Source organism: Orbicella franksi, chromosome 5 (genome assembly GCF_964199315.1).
Source record: "Orbicella franksi chromosome 5, jaOrbFran1.1, whole genome shotgun sequence".
NCBI classification, from domain to species: domain Eukaryota; kingdom Metazoa; phylum Cnidaria; class Anthozoa; order Scleractinia; family Merulinidae; genus Orbicella; species Orbicella franksi.
In genome coordinates, this window is record NC_138149.1 from 21,538,895 (window position 1) to 21,560,459 (window position 21,565).

Below are 21,565 nucleotides of genomic sequence, written 5' to 3' on the forward strand. Positions count from 1 at the left end.
TTGCTTTTCGTTCTCGAGAAATAACGTATGCAAAAAAGGCACACAGGTTGGAAAAACCGAGTGGTTTATTGCATACGCAATATCTTGAGAACGAAGCGAACTTTAGTGCAAAAACTACGGGACATTGCTTAACATACCTGAACGAAACTGCATGCAAAATTTGGAGCGTTTTCGACAAAGTTCACCTTTGATTAAAATACCTGACGCCCTTTTCCCGCCGAGTCCTTCAAATAAACGAAGCCGGGCCTTTGTTATGATAAACAGAGCCGATCGTTTGTTATAATAGCCAAGCCAAGCCTTTGTTATAAGTCGAAGTCTCGCCTCGGTTTATTATAACAAAGGATCGGCCTGCCGCGACCGCAAGGACTTTGATTTTACTTAGAAACCAGCAAAATGTCAATTTCATGCAGCTTATATAAGCTCAAATTTGTTGATTTCAGGTCAAAAGTGCTTAAAATGTTGACTCATGTTAACGCGTGACGGCAAGGATGTTGATTTCTCTTAGAAAGCAGCAAAATGTCAATCTTACGCAACGTAAAAACTAAAAAATGTCGATTTCAGGTCTAAATAGGTAAAAATGCTGATTTCACGTTAACGCGTGACGGCAAGGATGTTGATTTCACTTGGAAAACAGCAAAATGTTAATTTCACGCAACTTATAAGCTAAAAATTGTCGATCTCAGGTCTAAATAGGTAAAAATGCTGATTTCACGTTAACGCGTGACGGCAAGGATGTTGATTTCACTTAGAAAACAGCAAAATGTTAATTTCACGCAACTTATAAGCTAAAAATTGTTAATTTCAGGTCTAAACAGGTAAAAATGCTGATTTTACGTTAACGCGTGACGGCAAGGATGTTGATTTCACTTAGGAAACAGCAAAATGTTGATTTCACGCTGCGTATAAGCTCAAAAATGTTGATTTCAGGTCTAAATAGGTAAAAATGCTGATTTCACGTTAACGCGTGACGGCAAGGATGTTGATTTCACTTAGAAAACAGCAAAATGTTAATTTCACGCAACTTATAAGCTAAAAATTGTTAATTTCAGGTCTAAACAGGTAAAAATGTTGATTTCACGTAACACGTGACGGAAAGGATGTTGATTTCACTTGGAAAACAGCAAAATGTTAATTTCACGCAACGTATAAGCTCAAAAATGTTGATTTCAGGTTTAAATAGGTAAAATATGGCGGCCAGAAAATAGTGTTAACATCTGGAACTTACTTTGGTTATCTGGGACAATGATTATCTGCACTGAACAAATAAACATCAAATAAGCACTTTTCTAAATACAGCAACGTCTTAAATGGCTAAAAATCACGAGATAAATACATATTTTTCGACAAACGCGATCGTAGCTTTATGTCACGCACTGCCTAACAGATTAACAAATTAACCCGTCTGCGCAACGTACGGGTCTCCATACATCTGCATGTCCGCTGATCCCAGAAGTTCAAAACACTACGAATCATGCCGATATGAAATAAAATCAACGCAACCTGGATCACAGATCTATGTTACCATCGATCGCTACTTGTTGGCCATTATTACCTTTAAATGAAAAAAGCCGAAACAATCTAGTTACCAGTTCGAGAAACGTGAGCAGAACGTGATCGCAATGCATGCCGGGAAGGGTCTTTACACCTCGTGCGCGGGAAAACATGGCGGTTGAGACAAGAGAAATTTTATAAGTCAAAAACCAGTTCTCGCTTTCCAAACTTTGACACTAGCAATGCTTGGCAAATGGGCCACAACTCACGAGAGGGTATTTTTCTTGGGCAAGAACTGCTCTTGGACTTTGCTGCCTGGCTCGATCTGACTTCGAATGCCGATAAGACGATTACGGTATGTCAGCTACCTTCGAAGTTTCAGAACACATTTTGATTCTTTAAAACGTGCTGATGACTTACGGGTTTATCGAGGCTTTATGATGCCTCTCAACCACCAGGCAGGCACACAAGGTACTATGCTTAAGATATTAGTTGACAGAGTTCTAATGCGGCACATCTCTTTTTCGTTCGATGGTGTTTCGTTTGCCGCTCGATCGATTCACGTGTTGTGTTTACGTCACAATAACCGATGTAAACAATCTGTTCCCAGATTTCCGCTCTATATACTATTTTCCTTTGACTTTAAGGCAGCTAAGATGCAGTGGAATACACTATAAACAGTCTGCCTGTTTGCTGTTCAACAAAATAATAAGGTTTCTTTTGTTTTTGTTCAACAAAAGATCTCCAAAAGATGCTGCTTGGAAAACTGAGCTTTTTGCATACGTTATTTCTCGAGAACGAAGAGCGCCCCAGCCAAAAAAAATCCAGAGCAATGTTTCTCAGGTACAACAAAGCCTACATGCCAAAATTCGGCTATTTTTGAACACTTTCAAAATGGCCAAAAAGTCTAGGGGACGTTCTTGCACGCGGCCTTTCAATTGTGCAAACAACATTTAACTATAAGACAACTCTTATTACTCAGAATTGCATGTTCTTATTCTATTCAGTTGTAGCATATTGGTCTAAAGGAGCTGGTTAATGGCCATAATATATTAATTATAAATTGAGAAAACCATTAGAACATATGCACAGCTATTAAGAAATATATACAACATGTACCTTCAGAAAATATCCATGCCTCCACCAGGGAAGGGATTTTTTTGAAGACCCCCTACCCCACTGGAAATTCCAGTGAAACTTCATACATTTCTTTATTTTTTTGGTCTTGCTGAAGCCCCCATCCCCCAGGAAATTCCAATCCCTTCTGTGGGGGGAGTATGGATGTTTTCTGGAACTGCATAATATTGAAATTATTGGAAGCATAGGAACACTGAAGAGTGATTGTTACTACACTTACTAACACAAGCCTCTATGACATCCTTGTCAAGTTCTTTGAAGGTCTTAAACAAGAGCTCTTCTCTGTTATAAAAACCACACAGCAGTGACCTCACCAACACTCTTGGACTTCTTTTCAGCATCTTTAATGGCTGCACCCAATTTGTTGGCACACATCCAGATGCCTGATCCACTGACAGGTTCTGTAAGCTAATGACAAAAATGTTTTCAAAATTACTTTTTTACCTCTAATGTTTCAATGAAGTTGTTAAAACAGGTTAAATGTAAATAGCAAAGTACAATTTTTTTTGGAAAATGGAAGGGGTCTACTGGTTGCAGTTAAAAATAATTGGCTGAAAACAGGTCTTAGATTGGTTGAACTATGTCAATTCCTGCCTCTTGATTCCTGTCTGTAGAGAGGTATGTTCATGTAATTATAGTGTACAGTTAACTATATGCAATTTCAAAACAAAACATCTTGTACATACTCTCGCGGCTGTTCCTTTTCTTTTTTAATTTTTCTGTGGACGTTAATTCCTGTACTTTCTGTTGACTTACCTGTAAAATTAATTATCAGAAAAGTGTTAGCTTGATGGATTTAAGAGTTGAGTCAAAGTAAGTTCATGTAAAACAAAACAATGGGGTTTGTTAATGATATCAGTCCCAAAATATACAGAAACATAATGTTCTTGCTGCATGAGCTTTTGATTTGATCCTATGATTAAATTGGTCTTAAAGAAATAAGCAAATCCATGATCCCCATATTTTGTGTTTGGAAATGTATATTGACTGACTGTTTGAAACATATCAATGCAAATAGCAACTTACAATTTTATTGTTAGGAGTGTATTAACACTGCTGCTATTTATTACTTACAGAGCTCTTTCAACATATGCACCTCTTCTTCAAGCCGGAGTATTTCATCATCATTCTTCTGTTTTTCTTCTTTGCACAAAACATTGATACATTTGAGAGGTGGGCCTACTGTTTTTGGCCTTTTCCCTCCAAAGTGGGGGTGCTGTAATAGGTTTCCCTGGTGTGGGGTAGGGATAACCATTAAAGAGTTCTCACTGTCATCATCTGACCAATCAGACTCGGACAAGCCATCCACGATATGCTTTTCGTTCACTCTTTCAGTACTGCTTTCTGGTGTTGCCACTAGAATGGACTCCTCAATATCATTCAGCTTCTGACAAAGAAGTGACAGCTCTAGCTTTTTCTCCTCTGTAGTCTTACACTTTTGGCAGGTGTGGGTTTCTTGGCTGAAAAAGTGACATGGAAGGGTTAGTTAGGATTTAAAACATTAAAATTACATTGAGTATCTCACAAAGGATAAAGCATGAACACAAACCTTGTTTCTCTGATTTCCTCCTTTCTCCCTTTTGTTTTCCACTTTGTGAAGTGTTCTGAGCTGGTGCATGTTCTGGCAATCAATTCTTCAATCAATTTCCATTGATTATAAGACAAGCAAATGATGTGGAGGAAAATCCAAGTCCTACAATATTTAAAGTCATTAACTCGACAAGAACAGTATGTGCTCACTACAATCAAGGAAATGAAGTACTCTTTGGTGAAAATGCTGGTAAGCAATGTGTAGCAATGTCACTCACTGCTATTATTTACGATCATATAGAAGATATTAATTTATGGAGTTGTTCCACTTTGAATAATATTTTGGGTACTGGAAATAACCTGTACAGTACCATAAGATCTATTGTGCGGACAAATGATTGTTTGCTCTTAACTGAGGTCCCAGCCTTTGTCTCAATTTTTGACAAAGTGTATGCATTACAATACAGTGAGTCAGTAACAGGAAGTTTGTTTCTGACATCTAACAATGGCCCATTTATGACTCTTCAAAATGCACTCACAGAGCTTTTTTCTCAGCATGATTACAATTGTTGTTTGTTAACTATTGGCATTAATGCAGTTGCAGTTTTTAGAAATTCAGAACTGTTACAAAGTTTTAACATTTTTTATTCTCATGCAAGGGATTTACATGGAGTGCCTCATTCATATGGGTCATGTACTTTGCTCAACATTGAAGGACTTGAAAACCTTATTTCATATTTGCAACTCTCTTGCTTACAAACATGCACTGTTCCTTTTGAAATCAAAGGGGTTCTGATTAGTGATATCCAACCTGATGTAGAACATGTCCACGAGAATTATCAACAGAAATGTTTATTCTTGAGTAATCAAACTAGCCCAGAACCTATCAGAAAAGAAAGCATTTGGATGAAAGATGCAAAGTAAGCAAACCATTGATTGTTCAACGCGAATATGAGAAAAAGAAAAGGTTAAATGAGAGCCCAGAGGTGAGGGAAAATAGGCTGGCATGTCAATGTGAATACAAGAGGAAAATTCGTGCAAATGAATCTCCAGAACTTAGAGAAAAGAGAATGGTAAAGCAACGTAAATATCAGAAAAAGACAATTGCAAATGAATCTGCTGAATGTAGGGAAAAGAGACTAAGACACCAATGTTAATATCAGGAAGAAAAACTAGAAATGAACCTCTTGAATGTCGAGAAAAGAGGCTGGTGAATAGACATAAATGTGTGAAAAAAAAGACTGCAAATACAACCGTTGCCAACGAAGTAAGAAAATTTCATGCTGCTGTGTCTGAAGGTCCAATGTACATTTGTTCTTGTTGTGATCAGCTATGGTACAAACACAGTGTTACTACTGCTGAGAAACTAAGACTTTGTAATCCTAGTGTAATAAAATATTTACTGAGCAAATTGAGTGTTGATGATATGGAGTGGGTTTCTCAGTCTTGTTACAAACATTTACAAAAAAATAAAATACTACCTGTGCAATTAAGAATGGGATGTCATTTCCAGTTAAACCTGACTTCTTTGACTTAAATGAATCGGAGAGCAGACTTCTGGCACCTAGATTAGCCTTTTGAAACCTTATGCTAGCTCCAAGAGGAAATCAGTTTAAAATAGAAGGAAATGTTGTAAATGTGCCTGCAGATGTTAACAATACTGTCAATATGTTACCACAGTTGCCTCAAGAAAGTGGAACAATTAAAGTTTAATTAAAGAGACGATTACAGTATAAAAGCTATGAATTGTCTTTAAATGTAACACCACATAAAATTGTGCAAGCAGGAAAGTGGCTAACTACAAATAGTACGCTTTATAGGGAGCAAGGAGTATCGTTTAGTGATGATAGGGTGCATAGATTAAGTATGAACTTACCTAAAAATGAAAATACCAGTCAGTACTGTTCACAAGTTCATAATCAGCTGAGTGATGTAAATAATATTGGGGATGATGCTGAAACTGGGCAATATATTGATGATTGGATTGAAGATGACGCAGAAATTCCTGCAGGTGTAACTGATACTATGTTAACTGCCACCGATTTCCTTGAGGACAGTGAAAGGGAACAAATTTATGGCATTGCCCCTGGAGAAGGCATTACACCTTTAAGTATATTTAGAGGTAAATATTCCGAAGAATTAGCTTATCCAGGAATATTTATTGGTCAAAAAAGGCCAGAAAATAAAGAAAGACTAGTAAATGTTCACTACAGTGATATTTTCAAATCAGAATTAAGAAGATCAGATCAAAGAGCTGCTATGTGTGTGGAAAATATATTTTTCAAAACTAAAAAGTCGCAAATGAACATACTTTTAGGGAAATCTCAAATAGCTTTGAGGAAATGTAAGGGAAACAACAGAGCTCTGACAGCTGGTCAGTTAAAGCAACAACTTAGAGGCTCACCTCAATATTTTGAGAAGGCCAAAAAAGATATTTTTGCAATGATCAGACAACTTGGTCCTGCTACTTTGTTTTGTAGTTTTTCATCAGCTGAAACACAGTGGATACACCTACTTAGAATACTTGGTAAACTTGTTGACGATAAAGAATATTCGGATACTGAACTAGAAAACTTGAACGGGGAGGAAAAGTCTAGGTTGATTCAGAGTGATCCTGTGATGTGTGCACGACATTTTGATTATCAATTTAATCATTTTTTAAAACACTTTTTATTGAGTGGGGCTACCCCACTAGGAAAAATTACAGACTGGTTTTACAGAGTTGAATATCAACAGGGAGGCTCAGCTCACATTCACATGCTGATATGGCTCTAAGATGCACCAGTATATGGATGTGATGATGACAGTGTTGTCACGTCACTTATTGATGAAATAATCACTTGTAAAAAATCAGATGATAACCCAGAATTGGAGCATGTTGTCAACAGACAAATTCACAGGCACTGTCAAACCTGTCATATAAAGTCAAAAGCTGAATGCAGGTTTCATTTTCCACAACCACTGATGAAGTCAACAAGTATTTTACACCCTCTTGGCAATGATGTCTCTGAAACTGACATTAGAAAACATAAAAATAGTTGGAAAAACATCAGTAAACATCTAAATGACATGAAGGAAGGTCAAGACATCTCGCTTGACCAATTGCTGACTAATCTGGACATCTCTGAGCAAAACTACTATCTTGCTATTCGTTCAAGTCTCAATTCTCCCACCATATTTTTAAAAAGAAATCCTAATGAGTTGAGTGGGAACAACTGCAGTAGTGCTTGTCTGAGTGCTTGGAGGGCAAATATGGATATATAGTATGTTCTTGATGTGCCCAGGAAGCAGTTTACACAGTACTTCAGCTGCCGATGCAAAAAAGTTCCAGAAAAGTGATATTTATCAACACTTCACCTCCTGAGGATAGAGTGCACCTGTTGAAACCAATGAATGAAATTGAAGAAATGGATGATGATTCAGAAGAAATTCACTCTGGTGGTCTCTTAAACAGGTATATACAAAGACCAGCCAACCATGAAAATGTGTCACTAGCTGATTGGACTGCATTATATGACTCATGTCAAAAGCAATTTAAGAAGAAATCAAAAACAATTGATACAGACAACCTCCCACTAGTAACTTTAGATGAGGACGAAAACAATGACGACGAACTTTTGGATTGTGCTGATAAGGCCAAAAGAGCTGAAAAACAAGAAAATCCAAAGCAGCATTTAGTGCCAAGAATAATAAGAAGTGTTTGGTTCAATGCAAAATCACACCCAGAAAAACACTACCGTGAACTTATTATGCTTTTTACTTCATGGAGAAATGAAGAAAATGATTTAATAGGAGCCTACTCTTCCTATCAAGAACATTATATATTTTTAAAAGATGAAATAGATAAACAAATGAGGAAGTATGCTATTTGCAGTGGAGATCTTAATGAGATTGAACAACATTTAAACACTACTGACTGCAATGAGAATCTGTTTGATTTCAAAACATTGAACTACAAGATGAAGCTGAAGGTACTTAGGATTTACATCCAGATCTCAATGACAACTATGATCTGTAAGATGACCTTGATATTCCATCAACATCATTTAACGATGAGCCACTGATATTAAATGAATTGCCAGATGATGATTATCGTCAAATGGTCCAAACTTTAAACAGGTGTTTTAGAAACATGTTTCACAGATCATAAAGCAGTCTGGGCCTCATTTCATGCTCCCAAGAATGATTAAATGCATGTAGTATCCTGGTAGCGAGAACATTCAGAATGCTTAATGAAAACAATGGGTGATGGTATTGGACTAAAGAAACATTGATTTAGAAAATTGAAACAATCTGTCATGGACACTTCGTCAGTCATCAGGTAAGTGACCTCCACCCCTCACCACCCTTTCCCTATTAAAATAACCTTCAAGGTTCACCTGTACGGTGTTGCCACAGGCAATTTTGTTTCCTTGTTTCCAATGGTACCAATATTGTGGCCTACAATTTGGTGCACTTTGCTGCCAATGGTGTCAAAGTTGCCATGGGACACAGAGTCAGCTGCCCGTGACAACAACCCAAGGAAAAGGAAAGCTTTCACAGTTAACAGAATTCAATGTGCCACTGAATGGAAATCCAAGCTAACCACTAGACTCAAATATTTGCAACTTTCCTTATGTTCTGAGTATGATTACATCCATGTTGCATCCAGAATCTGTGGATTCAAACAGTTTGGAAATTGAGTGACTGGACTTTTGCAAAGACATGCAATCTATCTGAAAGAAACAGTCTGTTATTAGCAATGAGATCTACCGTGCCTGATATTATTTAACTGAGCAAGTTGTCATCAAAACACAAGAGTATTAAACACACTGATTGGATAATACTTTACCTCAGCTGGAAAGAGGATATATATTTAAAAAATGCCTCAATAATAAATTTACCATAAACTCCATGCAAATTGACACCTTTGACACTGGTAGCAGTTTTGTTTTCTAGATACATATCAACAGATCCTATTCTCTTAACGAAGTGACATTGAAATTTCTTGACCATCATGTACTACTTTTAGAAATGTGCAAAACCATGGCTCTCACTGGACACAATAATGACATAAGCATAAACATAAATAGAATGCAAGGTTTTGATATTCTCATGCTTATGCTGTGGCTGTCCTCACTACCATGTAAGCTCTTTTTATAATCTGGTAAAGGTTGATTTATTTTTCATAAAACTTACTCTTTTGCAGTCCACCAGCATTGAATTACACCAACATTCAAAAGCGTAGGGAGGGAAGAAAACTAGGAGTTCAGACACACTTCTAGTTTCCCCTTCTCCCTTGAATGCCTGACATGCAGGCTACCTTGTACACCAAACTCATTTTGGATCAGTTCATTATCCTTCACCAACAGGATTTAGCTTTACCCCCCACATTAAATCACCCATTTTTGAAGCCAATTAGAAACTCCTTGATGTTTCTCCTTCAAGAAATTTCAGGAAGGTAATTAACTAACAATAGCCAAGCATTCAAACTGCATAAATTTTGTTACCACAGTGCACCAGTAGTTCTAGTCTATTCAATCCATGTGCCATGAAGCCAAAACCCTTTTAGTCTAGGACCCCCAAAAGTGTATTTACAAGAACATGTGCAGAAGGTACATGGAGATTCCAAACTCAATGTGAGGGAAACCGAATTTCTCAGCAGATGTTTCATTCGGGCAACATAGCTACCTCACATTTCAGGAGGATTTTTGCTCAGGTGGCAGTGGGATTAAAAAACAAAACAAAACACTTTCCTTAGCGTTACGTGACAATGACATTCCTTTTCAAAAGCAAATTTTAATGTCTAAGAAACAAACAATAGCATGTCACACACAAGATACCATCTTAACTGACTTAAATTTAAAAATTTCCGAATATAATAATCTCAAAAATGCCTGATAAACTAACTATCCACCATCTTCAGAAAAAGTCCACCTTGGAACAGCTACAGTTATTCTGAGTTAAGAATTGTAAACCCATTCGTTTTCTCAAGTAATCTACAACGCAACGAGACTTGCAACGCAACAATGTTCAAGATAAATCATTTTTGTTTTCATGTATTTAACAATGGTAACATGTCACAAAATATCACCTAAATTGACTTAAATTTTAAATTCCTGAATATGGTGGTGTCAACAATGCCTGATAACTAACTATCCACCATTTCCAACTAGATCATTTGTTTTCTCCAGTACATAATTCAACAATGATTTTGAAAATATAACACAATTTTAAAACCAACCTTCTACAACTGAAGTTCCAGAATTATATCGGATAATTAACTCCTCTAGCAGTAAAAGTTTCTCTGCCACGTCAGTTTCTGACAGCAAAGAAATTTCTCCTTCAAAGATCCTGTTGAAAACACTCTGAAATGCCGTGAAACTGATTTGCTCGCCACTATCAAGTTGGATAACAATTTTCGTGCAGACTTGTTTGATACAATTACTAGATCTCAGACTGTATCCACACCTGTCATAGTGCACTATTTTTCCCGTGGAGGGTTGGAGAATTCTTCATGAACAATACCTATTTAAAAGTGAATAAATGTTTCAACTGCCTGAACCGAGTGAATATTTGACACTTTCACTGTTACTTCATTACAGTCTATTGTCTTCAAATCCTTTTTGGAAATGAACACCTTTGAAAGTGTGTCATCAGCAATTTCTGTTACTACTGAACGTATTGTAGTAAAAAGTTTCTTCTTTCCAGCCCAAGAACGCACTTGAACAGGGGTAATACAATAAACTTTCCCGTTTTCAATCATTGGAATATGCTGTTCCCATATATCTACAACTATAGTTTCAGTGGAATCTGCAAACGTAGTCTCCACCAACTTTAACTGCTTCGCACCAACCATTGAAATGTCCCCAACACGTACAACTTTGCCGCTCAACGTGACATTCTCCCTATCTTGGTCATGTCATTTATAACTATTTTCTTGTCATCTGAAGTGTAAGTGAAGTGTTGAATCTTCACAGGCGTATGACATTTCTTGCTATCCACCTACAGCAACCTTTTATGTTTAGAGTACAGCAACACTTCTTGGGCTGGCACATCTTTTGTTTGCAAAAGCAGTGTAGAATAGTCAACAGTGTTTTTCTTGTTACGTTTTATCGGAGACAAGTGGTGAACATAGGCAATAATGGCTTCGTTGCCTGAACACCTTGGCGATATGGTTGGTTCAGCGGTTATTCCGCTTGCTGTTGCCTCCATTGAAGCTTCTGTGGCCTTCATTAAACTTACTATGGTCTCCATATTTGAACTTGCCGTACTTTTCATCGAACTTGCTGTGCTTCTTGTTGAATTTGCTGTGCTTTTCGTTGAACTTGCTGTTCTCCTCGTTGAACTTGCTGTGCTCCTTGAATTTGCTGCGCTCCTGGTAGTTGATGGAGCCCTAAAATACTTGTCTGCCATCGTGGCTGTTTTGAATAACTAATTTGATCTATGCCGATGCCCTGTTGATATCAGATGGTGTGACCGGATCGAAAATCCAAGGATTGAAATTTACTTATCTTTGATTGGCTAATCTAAACTTGACCAAAGTTCAAGGCGCCTGTTCCCATCCTTCTTATTGGTGCTTTTCGCCGGTGACCTCCAACACCAAGACTTTCACACTCTCAGTGCTTACCATTTGTCAGAATAAACCGGTTGGGATGATCGTTGTATAATGGTAAGGGTTTTTCCAAAATCAGCAAACCAACCCAACAAGATGGTGCTTACCATTTGCAATTTGATTTCTCTTAATTGTTTTCGGCTGATGAGAGACTGGAAACTGGAAAATTTACCAAATGGTGAGGAGATTTCCACCAAGCCCTTCCAAACAGAAAAAGAGGACTACCTCTGAAAGTAGTCTACAATTTTCGAACAGATTTTCCGGAAAATTACTGTTCCATTTGACTTTCAACCGAAATTTCCAGATTTTTTTGCCAAATGGTGAGCACCTTCTATCCCTTATCTAAATAGAGTGGCTGAATGGCAAATGCAAGATTTTCCGAGACAGCGAGACTATAACATTTTTCTTTGCGAGCCTGAGAAATATGGACTTTTGAGATTGTGAAACCGACACTTCAAAGTGTTTTCGTGAGGTGTTCAGAGCCCCAGGTTTAGTTGAGCTGAGAGCTATAAGAATAAGCTGAAATGTGCTCATATAGAAACCTTACACTGAGCTTACAAAGGAGCCTTTTGTTGTAAATACTTGCGCTTTTACACAGTTTCACAAGGGACAACACAAAAGTTGTCGGACTTCGTGGGTTTCATCATGAGCTATCATGAGTTGTATGTGGCTTCTTGATTCCCCTTTTAGCCTTTTGGCCAGCTTGTGCGAACAAGTTGAAACTGGAAATTCAATTATAACACACTACAATATGATTAACTGCTCTTTCTGGTGCCAAAGTGACGTCGTGGCAAGTTTTGTAGCTTTTTGTGGAAAAGTCCAGATGGATAATCCCAAAAGTGGTCGCACACGCTTACAGGAGCGGTTGCTTACGACAGCTTTTCATTACAATGTTTAAGTCACAGTTCAAACAAGGTTTCACAAAGGTGGTCGTAACTAGAGCTGGCCAGTTACAAGAGTAGCTTTCACTTAATTTATTCTAAAGCTTCCACATGTACGCATTGCAGACCTATTTCTTTATTTAACTTACAATGTTATTTACTTACAATATAAAAGTCCTAAATCATTTTGTTTAACTTACAATGTTATTAGCTTAGAAAAAAATGCACCTATTGACAAATTTATTTGAGTGAAAAGAGCCTGCATTACATTTACATCAATTCTAGTGTTTTCCAGTGACTACTGTTTACGATCTGGGAATACTTTCCTATTATGTAAATAGGCATCAATTGCTTTTCAGAAATCGCGCCATAGAAGTTCCTGCTGTGATAAGGAGGCCAGGAAAAACCTAAAAACAATATCCTTAATCTTAATGATTTTCTCAGTATTTAGGGGAAGTTTGCCCCTGACTCCCTAACATTGCGCCCCCACAAGTTCACTTGGCGTGAACATATGCCGTAGCAGCTGAACAGGGAAGTTCCTTTCTGAAGTTGACCCGGACTGTAATTGAAATATGACATTGTCATCAGCAGACTGAGACGAAGATGCAGTCAGAGAATCAGGATCTGGGACAGACAACGTCAGTGCTGGTGGAACTGGAGTAACTGGTACGGAGGAAATAAATGTAGGCAGGACTGGCATGTTGGGTGGTTCGAGGGACTCAGAAAGGACAGCAATTAACATGTCAAGGCATTCTTGCATTTGCTGCTGCTGTTCGGCGAGCTGTTTCTGGAGCTCACAGATTTGTTTTAGATAACCAAGGACTTCTGGCTGGTTGTCCGGTAATGCGGTGAACAAACTTCGTTGGACTGGTCTAACTGGGGACACTCGCTGCAAAGGGCTGCATGCCATGGTCGCAATCCATGGAGACAGTCCAGCTATGAGTTGCAGAGATGCTGCCCGCATTGGGCTGGTGAATCTGGCACTACAGCTATCAGATGGGGTGGATTAGTTTGCGGTGGCTTGTACAAGGAAACAACAGTGGCCTGTAAATTGGAGAGAAGCAATTTTAGAGTACAGGTGTAGTGAATGCAATTTTTGTTTTTATTGCATTCAGCCATGAGTTTTCCAATTTCTCTTCTCTGAATATAGTTTGAGGAATAACTCAGCATTGTTCAATTTGCATTTTGTTTGCACCATCATAACACTTATAACTCTGAATGATTTGAAATATCCTAACAAAATCTGTCTGTGTTCACAGGCTAACCAAAATCACTTCTTAAGGGATTTGTTTTCGTTCTCAGCTTGCTGAGATAAATGGAAACAGATAACTTGTTGATTGCAGACATCAGCTTTGTTATTTTAGTTAGCGGCGAAATTTGAAAGTTTCCTGAAAATACTCTTAAAATTTTACAAATTTCAGCATCCATATTCTTATAAAACACAATCTTATAAAAAATAGAGTGTAACGTAGTTTGCTACCATAACTTAGTCTCTTACTGCACACAATTTCTTTCCAGCACCCAACATAACGTTTATTACTCAAAAAACCTTAGTCATGTTTTTCATAGCGATCATGAAAGGTAATCTTGCAAACAATCTTTCGAGTTAAAAACTACATTCAAGTGGTTCACGATGAAATAATAAAAGTTATCACACCTATTACTCTTTTCTTAGTTTCTAAGTCCCGAAGAAAAAATTGAATTCTTTTTTCATTCACACGCAATTTCAAGTCACAGGAAACATTTTAGTGGTGATTGATTGTTCATTATATGAACATACATGTAGAAGTGTCCAGTAGAAAGGTTAAGCATAACTCGTGAAAGGTAATCTTGCAAACAATCTTTCAAGTTAAAAACTACATTCAAGTGGTTCACAATGAAATAATAAAAGTTATCTCACCTATTACTCTTTTCTTAGTTTCTAAGTCCTGAAAAAAAATTAGAATCCTTTTTTAATTCACACGTAATTTCAAGTCACAAGAAACATTTTAGTGGTGATTGATTGTTCATTACACGAACGTACATGTAGAAGTGTCCAGTAGAAAGGTTAAGCATAACTCGTGAAAGGTAATCTTGCAAACAATCTTTCAAGTTAAAAACTACATTCAAGCGGTTCGCAATTAAATAATAAAAGTTATCACACCTTTTACTCTTTTCTTAGTTTCTAAGTCCTGAAGAAAAATTTGAATCCTTTTTTAAGTCACGCATGCAATTTCAAGTCACAAAAAACATTTTAGTGGTGATTGATTGTTTGTAATATGAACGTACATGTAGAAGCGTCGAGTAGAAAGGTTAAGCATAGCTGGGTATGGTTGGATCAATTTTGATACAGTTTTAGTTTATCGCTAGTAGCGAACTCTAATCATAATATCAAAGTTTCATACCAGTTCTGGCTCCTTTTTACGTGTGGTAGCTGCATCACCACCTCCCACTTTAGCTGCGTTCTTTCTCTTCTTTGGCTGTGGCACTGGTTCTGGCTGTTGGGCTGGCGCTGGTTCTGGCTCTTGCTCTGGAATCTCTGGGTCCTCCAAGACTGGGAACAGATGAGCGTTTGTGGGGTCCTTCAAGAATTCCTGACCCAGGTCATCCAGTTTTGACCGCTCATCTGTGTAAGAACATACATGACATGTTAGCAAAAACATTAAATAAAAAGCCTATGGTCAAAAGTGGACAAACATACATACCATTTACTCCAATAATATCAGCTTCCAGCACGTCAGGTCCATCCTTTAGCATAACCTTGCTTCCCTTACTGACGTTATCTCCACTAACTACTTTAGCGATTTTGCCAAGTGGAACAACACTTAGCATCCAGTCGCAATCAAAATAAAACAATCTGTACTTTGGAACCTTAAGAGCTGCGTGCAAAGACTTGTTGACTGGTTAGTACTAAGGTCAGTTCTAGAGTTGTGTAGAACTACGATGTAAATCCTTTTTATACCCTCCCCTGGATTAGATTGCAAAAGTAGTGGCCAATAACATATTTTTCTTTAATGCCTTTTGAAATCGTTAGCACCAATCACTTTAATTAGTTTGCTGACATCTTTGAGTTAATTTGCATAACAATAGAGAAAAGATGTTGCTCCAGGATCAAACAGTCATTCTTGCATTTGCAATCATGGGAAGAACACCAGAACACATGAAGATAATAATTGTATCGCTTTCTTCAAAATCAAGAAGTATAAATGCCATTGTTTGACTGCTTCAAGATGAAGGCATAAACATAAGATGTCAAACCATGGCCAGAATTGTTAAGAGGTACAATGAGGACAGATCCCTAGCAGACAAGCCAGCTTTGGGCCATAAACCAATCTGGACATTGGAACAGATGACTTTCATCAATGAAAAGATGGAGGCAAACGACGAATTGACGGCAGTTGGTAAGAACTTAATTGAAATGATCACCGTGGTCAGAGAAACAATTTATTCTTATCAATTTCAATTTACAATTTCACGACTCCAGAAACTCCTGTATAGCAAGCTTGGTGTTCACTTATCCACAGCTACATCAAACAATAACGATTTCTTAAAGCATAAACAAGCGAATATTAACGTTAAAAGCCGACGTTTCGGCTTCATCGTGACACCATTCTCAAGGCAAAGTGAACAAATAATGCGATATCGATTATTTGATTTCTAGTCTCTACAAATTAACATAATAACAAAGGATCACAAATTCAAGTGAATACCTTTGCGCGAATCGAATCTGTTTGCACATTTAGGGATGGTTTAAGTTTTCTTAAAAAAGCATCTCCTTAATTAGGCAATCAAATTTGTTAGTACATTTGGCAAGCACGTTAAATTGTTCTGAAAGACAAGGTGGTACATTCAAATTATGTTCGCTGAAGTAATGTTTACAAATTGACGAGAATTTTTGTTTGTGTCCATCAACGCGTTCGTAGAAGTGGCCGCGAGTGTAACCAACATATCCTGCATCACACAGGTTACATTGAAATTTATAAACTACACATTGTTGGTTAACAGTGGCTGGCTTGACTTCTCGAACGTTAAGGTCTTGGTTCAGTTTTCTGCTGACGAACGCAAGCTGAATGGTGGTCTTGATTTTTGAGCTAAGGTCTGTGAGACGTTTTTTCACTACATTAGCAGAGACCTGATCTTTAAATGGTATGATGATTCGGATGGGGGGTGTAGTCGTGTCAGTTGATGGAATGTGCTGCTGGTCTGCTATCTTGGAATCTACGAATCGCTTGAAAGCCAGATTGAATAAGTGCTTCGGGTACTTAAGCTTTAAGAAAACCATCTCAAGTCGATCACATGCTTGTGAGAAGTACGACCAGTCGGACGATATGCGGTAAGCACGATCTAACATGGTGGTAATTAGACTGCGCTTGTACCGAATGTCGACGTGGCTCTTGTAATGGAGTAAAAGGCCCATTTTGGTTGGTTTTATGTGGACCTTGGTCTTGATTCTGGGGGCTAAGTTTAATAGTTGAACACTGATGAAAGGAAGCGAGGCATTCCGTTCCACCTCCATAGTAAACTTTGCTGATGGGTGGCAATGGTTTAAGGTGTCAAGAAAAATTTTGGCTGATGCTATGTCAGGCATGATGGTAAAGGTGTCATCAACATATTGTTGATAATAGGAGGGCAATTTGCAATCTTGATTGAGTTTGTCGTCAATGGAGCACATAAAAACATTGGCGAGCAGAGGACCAAGAGGGGATCCCATTGCGACCCCATCTTTTTGCTCATAGAGATTTCCATTGTACTGAAATAGTTGATTCTTAGTGGCTGCATTGAGTAGTTCAATTAGCTGGTCTCTTGATAGGTTCAGTTCATGGGTCTTGTTGAATCAGTCATCACTGAAAGCTTTGTCAGCTAAAATCTGGATAGTTTCATCCAGTGGTACATTGGTAAATAAAGAGGTGACATCGCAGGATACTAGGATATCACCTCTGTTGATCTCAAGGCTTTGTACTTCATTGACAAACTCAAAGGTGTCTGTAACCGTGTACCGATTGCATGAGAGTGGTTTCAACTTTTCATCCAGCCGTATAACTACGTGTTGGCTAAAGTGATATCTCTGGTTATATTTGACACAAATCGTTCATTCAAGTGGTTAAGTGCTCTTTCTTTAGCTAAAGAATTGTTTATCAAAGTTTCTATGGCACGCTGCTCACCTTTAGTTATTTTTTTCTTCAAGGGAAAGTTCTGTGTTTAGCCATGCGTTGGCAAGTCACTTGCGAGATGTTTATTGTCTGAAGCGTTCCGAAGACCTTGTTGAAAAAATGATATCTATGGTTATATCTGACACAAACCGTTCATTCAAATGGTAAAATACTCTTTCCCTGACGAAAGAATTGTTTATTGAAGTTTTTATGGTGTGCCACTTACATTTTGTTATTTTTAATTTTCTACGAGGAAAAGTTGTGTGTTTCGGCACACGTTTCCAAGTCGCTTGCTTGGACTGTGTTTACTTAGTGTTGAGAAAATGTCATCTGTCAGTTGTGATGTTTGCTCCATGAAGATGGGATTGTTAAGGCCTGTATCCTCAGTTCTATTTGACAAAAAAAAACAGTAAGTTTTTGATTTAATGGCAAAATACTCTCTCTTTTAATTAATATTCAGTCAGTTAATTTTCAGTCAAGTGCCCAATTGCAAAGTGTTAGTTTCAGCTAACATTTTACTAATAAGTGTAGTCTGAAGGCATATGCGCGTATAGTGTATACGTGTATTCAAAATAAAGAAAACTCTTTCTTGCTCTGTGGCAAGCTGTCAAGCCATTGAAAACTTGAAAACAACAAACTGTTAAGAAAAGAAAGAACGATAGGTTAGCTCATACATACTAATCAGGCATACGCGTATATACTATGTACACGTATGTGCGTATACACCGATTCAGGCTATCAGCGGAAGTTGCATGAAAGCGAGGTCTTAGGGCCCTGGTTGAAACTTACAGAGTGAAACATGGCGGATGAAAGGGCACTTAGAGAGATCAGTTTAAACCTTACACCAAACGATATACCGTGTTCAAGCGTTGAAAATGTAGAGAATATAAGCAAATGGATGATACCTCAGTTAAAATTCTGGTTGTAGTGTAGGAAACTAAATCAACAAGGATCAAAAAAGGATCTCGTCGAAAAGTAAGCATCACTGACATTTCATATTGATTTGAGTTGTAAGTCACATAGAACCTAGGCAGTGGCCTTTTTTCCCCAGAGTCAAAGCATTCAAGTCGAACCCTTTCTACAGGGATAAAGTTTATGATCCTGATCCTGATAGAAGCTACACGAAGGCAAAGCTTGACAAACTGAAGTGGTCAAATGATTCAGTAGGTAACACGCGCAGCCAAACAAGCTGAAGTGATTCGCCTTTTGATAACTTCCCGCCAGACAAGTCCACGCTATTTTAGGAAGACTTTTCCGCTTTACCACCGTTTGTACCGATGGACGCTTTTGAACAAGTTAAGAACTCTGGAAAATCAGTTAAGACGTTTACCAATGCAGATGCTGTGATAAACTCAAATGACAAGGGCCTTCAAATGATGAGCTTTGTGCATGATTTACAAGTTTACCACAACGTAGAGAAAAGTCTTCTATATTTGCGCGCTTGCTGTTGGGCTTCCTATAAAAGGAATGTTAAGTACAAGGTAAAATTGGTTCTTAACCAGAAGGGAACTCCCAAAATTGTTGCAGCCAAGTGTGACAGGCAGTGTCCTGCTTCTAATAGTGAATGTTGTTGCCAAGTGTTGGCCGTAATTTGGAAGATTGAGGACATGACACGAAAGTCAGAGCTAACAGATTCTAGCGTTGACAGCCTACCATGTACGTCTAAACCAAAACAATGGGGAAAAGGGCACAAGCGAGAGGTTGAGTTCCATCCTGTGATGGCATGCAATATAGTTAAGCCAAGGCATGCCTCTGACCTACCTGGGAGAAAAAGAAGAGGTGTGCAATCCCAATTTTATGGTCCTAGACCAGAGAAATTTCAGAAACTCGATGTAGATGGTATGTTAAAGCTAAAGAATGATCTTCAGAGCATAAATCCTAAAATACCTTTTGCAGCAATGCTACCAGAGAGAAGATCTATTTCAACAGTTAAAACTATAGTTGGAACTGTTGCCCATGGTTCAATAATTCACAAGCAACTTCAGCAATTTACTTCTGTAACTTCGTACAGTACTAGCAGCCCTTCCAGTGCTCAAAGAACTTTGACTCCTATCTGCAATTGCCCACCTGCACCAACTACCCAAGGGCAAGAACAGGCACAATCAAATGATGAGATATCTGATCCCTCCTCTCTGGTACAAATATCCCCTACTGATGGAGAACTAGTTTCCCAAGACTGCTCCCAAGTACAAGAAAGGTTGCAATCAACAGATAATTTATCCCTCACACAAGTGCAACAACAGTCAATACAATTTGAAACATTTATTGAAACACTTACAGATGTACAGAAGCAGATTGAAAATGCGACAAGAGGGCAATCAGTCAATCCTGTTTGGTTTGAACAAAAACAAAACAGGATAACTGCTAGTATCTGTAAAGATGTCTATTCTCATATGAACAGCCAAAGGTCAAAGATACCAGAAAGCCTCATTAAAAAATAACAAAAGGGAAACCCCACAAGAATGTGAGCTATTTACAAGCTAAAAGCCTTAATTATAAAGGTAAAGGTATGATATATGGTACTGTAAATGAGCCAGTTGTAGCAAGTTTGTACAAAGAGTACCTGTTAACATTGCCAGATGTAAAAGCAGTCACAGTTCAAGAAGTTGGCCTAATTGTGGATATAGACAATACTGTTCTTGCAGCAAGCCCTGATAGAATTGCAACAGTTCACTACCAAAATGGTAATACCGAGATAAGAAATGTCGAAATAAAATGCCTTGTGTCAAAGCAGGATGTTTCACCAGAGGTTGCCATCAAGGATCATCAAAAAGAAACAAGTTTTCCATTCACAGAGAAAAACTCTCTTTATGAAGTGAAAGAAAAACATAAATACTGGTTCCAGTCCCACATGCAGATGGGAATAAGTAAGCTTCCATTGACTAATTTTGTTATTTTTACCAACTTACGATTTCCCATTTTGGTTCTAAAGGTCACATTCTCATCAAGATGGCAATATGAAATATAACCAAAATTACTTGCTTTTCATGAGAAATATATTAAAGACAAGAGACTCCAATGACTAGAGCTTGGTATTGCCAGCAAAAATCTGAACTTAACATGAGGAAAAGCAAGCCTCAAAGTGAGTTTGTAAAGAAACTTGCAGCACTATGAAACTACTAATCTATTGTCTGAGGATTTGAATGCTTTTAGCTTGATGTTGTGTTTAAGTGTTCTTCAAATACAAAGTTCTGCACAAACTAGAAGTATTAAAGAATATTAAATAGTTATTTTAAATAGAAATGATTGGATTTTGAAAGTTGACTAACAATGCACACACAGTCCAGATCTGATTTATGGAGCCATAGCTGGAGAGAGGCAGAACTTGACTGAAAATATTCCAAGCCTTTATCTGCTTTATTCGTCTTTCGACATGTATTCTTACATTGGCTATGCTCATTGTTTCAAAACATTGGCCTTCAGTAAACTGGTCAGATGCAGAAAATCTCTTTGGAGGAATATGTAGACTCCCTCCTCTGAGGGCAATCAGTTCATGGATTTCAAAGCCTTTGTCAGCAAGATATTGATCTCCCTGTTCAATGGGTTGACAAAAGTCACTCCTTTGTATGATTTCTTTGTCACTGATCCTTCCTGGATGTAATTGGCTCAAAAAGGTAATCCAGCCACTTGGTGAAATGCAAACCAGCCCCTTAAATGTGTCATGTGACTTGTAGTCAGAATACATTTCTGAGTGCTTCTGGTAATCCTTGGGTGATTCACATTTCAGTTCAGTCCAATCAAGAATTCCTCTTACACTTTCATATCTTCCCTTAACTGATTCTGGTAAGTGCTGCTTTACGTTC

General features: G+C 37.9%; 3 protein-coding genes across 3 annotated transcripts in view; 2 read left to right on the top strand and 1 right to left on the bottom strand.

Moving 5' to 3' along the window:
• The window catches only part of LOC145486742 (uncharacterized), a 307,059-nt gene that overhangs the window by 45,974 nt on the left and 239,520 nt on the right, over positions 1 to 21,565 (top strand). The window lies entirely within an intron of this gene.
• LOC145486740 (uncharacterized) lies at positions 3,374 to 9,472 on the top strand. The gene has a single exon (XM_081465453.1). The coding sequence runs from the start codon at positions 6,025 to 6,027 to the stop codon at positions 6,931 to 6,933; it is 909 nt and encodes a 302-aa protein (XP_081321579.1). The 5' UTR covers positions 3,374 to 6,024; the 3' UTR covers positions 6,934 to 9,472.
• The window catches only part of LOC145486752 (uncharacterized), a 102,177-nt gene continuing 93,023 nt past the window's right edge, over positions 12,412 to 21,565 (bottom strand). The window contains exon 5 of the transcript XR_014049331.1: positions 12,412 to 12,422. The gene's annotated coding sequence lies outside the window, so the exon portion shown is untranslated. The remainder of the gene's footprint in view (positions 12,423 to 21,565) is intronic.